Raw genomic sequence first — 2252 nt, 5'->3', positions numbered from 1 at the left:
GAAAGTTTGGAATTTTTAATATATTAATAATTTACTTAAATAATAATTTCGGATCCTTCAATATTTCAATAACAAAAATATTTTGTACATATCAAAATCAATCATTATGTATTTATACATATATATGTTATTTTATATATTTTATTGTATATTTTATTTTTCAACATATAATCTATACTATAGAATATTAATGAATAATTTTTTGTAATCGTAGTAGGATTATTTCAATAAACTTTGGAAACTAATATTGTAAATGACTCATGTGACAATACTAAGCTGAAATTGAAATATATTTGACTAGCTAATCACAGACATAGGCCTAGTGTTTTCCATATCTAACATCTATATCCCTTAACCAAGCATTTAAATAAATTGTAAATATAATTCCATCAAACTCATCTATGTACAATTTCAGCCCATCCAAGCATATGGTTGAGAAGTATGTTGGGGCAGAAAATTGTATAAAGGAACTCCTTGTATAAAAATACATAATTTCGTCACAAAAAATTCCAACTCATTTTTATTGCCCAGTAAAACAACACACCTTAAGACGGAATATTTCATCGCTTTATCACATTGGATAAACAAATTATCTTTCACTTCGTATTTTTCTTTTGACTTTGACCACTAAAGTATGACACAATATGTTCTGAATTATGCAAAACACGATCATTTAAAAACACCACCAAAATATTGAAATATAAAATTTAAAAAAAAATCACATAATCCATAATTTACATTGAAGCAATTATCCCTTCAAATGAGGATTCATCTTCACAGAATAAAATAAGAGGATTTCTCCTTGGATCAATAAATTTAAAAATGGAATGCATTGATCCAAATTCAAGATTGATACATTAGTTTATAAAAAAAAAGTTATTCCATGTGTCTAAGGTAACAGCAAAAAGAAAGACTATCTCTATCTTATATATAATGGGAGATCAAAAACAGAACGCACTTGAATTAATAATAGAAATGAACTTAGACACATGAACAACAAAACTATATACTAAATGCTAGCAAGATCAATAAGTAAAATTTTTCAAAACTAAGGATAGGAGGCGTCCAACAAATCATTCATAGAGTGTTTTTGCAGACAGAACTCTCACTTTTTTGTCTTCATTTTTCGCAATCTTCACAGCACATTTCTCGTTTGCGGATATGGCTTTTGCTCTTGCCTTCATCTTCCGGACATTTTTGGATCTCTTCATAGGCCTTCCCTTCTGCTTCATGTTCCTGTTTCATGATAGGTCGCATAACTTAAGAGCGAATACAAAAAGCAGCCTTAAATCTTAACTATCAGAGAAAGAAAGTAATTTATGCATCATTTTTAGGTTAATTAATGACAATGAAGGAGACTTGAGCATTAGTTTTGCAAATAACATGCCCTGCATGATGAGATATAAATCATAAATGCATATGAATCGTGATTAGTTGTCTTTATGTAAAGTTGACAGTTAATATCCGTTGGATAATTTGCCATGTTTGACTAAATTTTCAGCTAATAGTTCTCAACTATCAACTTCGCATGAATACATCTGCATGTAAGTGAAGTTTCGAAATGTGTTAAGTGAAGACTCTTTTCTTAGAGGCTTTTACTTTCGAAACCCTTCCATATATTCCATTTCCCTCCAAAACCCTAATTCGCAAGCACAGCCCATGGAAAATTGGTAACTGTCAAAGCATACAGTGAAGTTGCAGCCCCAGGCTATAACTTTTAATAATTGGTAAAACCACATTCAACATAAACTTCTGATCAGCAGTTATAAAAAAAAAATATTGGTCCATCATTATCAGTAGTTTGTTACTTTGTTGAAAACATTATGTAATCATAAATCATAATCTAATTAGTATCACTAATAATGAACGTGTTGCAACATACGCAAAAGTAATTAGCAATTTCACAATGATTACTCGAAAGCCATACATAAAACTGCAGATGACTGAAAATTAATCTAAATTACGACTTACATGTTGGTAGCAGCAGAAAAGGTGCTTTGATCTCCTGATTCTGATGTATCCATTGGTGCAACACCAACCATAAACCCTAAATATAAAATTAATTAATTAATTAATTAAGTTTGTTATTACTTGGGAATTAGGAGGAGAATAGAGTAATAAATACCTTGAGGTGCTTCGGAAACCGATGTCTCCGTAGTGTCCATGGAAACGGCACCGTTTCGCTTCTTTTTGTTCCTGTTTTTCGCCATAGGATTCAGATTGCCGCCACTACTCCACTAGTCACTACGGTT

General features: G+C 30.8%; 1 protein-coding gene across 1 annotated transcript; it reads right to left on the bottom strand.

The window, feature by feature from the left end:
* On the bottom strand, positions 812-2252 carry LOC107611828. Its single transcript, XM_016313720.1, has 3 exons — positions 2126-2252; positions 1972-2047; positions 812-1236 (listed from the first exon to the last, which is right to left on the bottom strand). The coding sequence occupies exons 1-3, from the start codon at positions 2208-2210 to the stop codon at positions 1074-1076; spliced, it is 324 nt and encodes a 107-aa protein (XP_016169206.1). The 5' UTR covers positions 2211-2252; the 3' UTR covers positions 812-1073.

The sequence above is a fragment of the Arachis ipaensis genome, chromosome B08 (assembly GCF_000816755.2).
Source record: "Arachis ipaensis cultivar K30076 chromosome B08, Araip1.1, whole genome shotgun sequence".
Taxonomy (NCBI): domain Eukaryota; kingdom Viridiplantae; phylum Streptophyta; class Magnoliopsida; order Fabales; family Fabaceae; genus Arachis; species Arachis ipaensis.
Note: the sequence above shows the minus strand (reverse complement) of the source record. Positions and strands in the feature narration are given on the sequence as shown.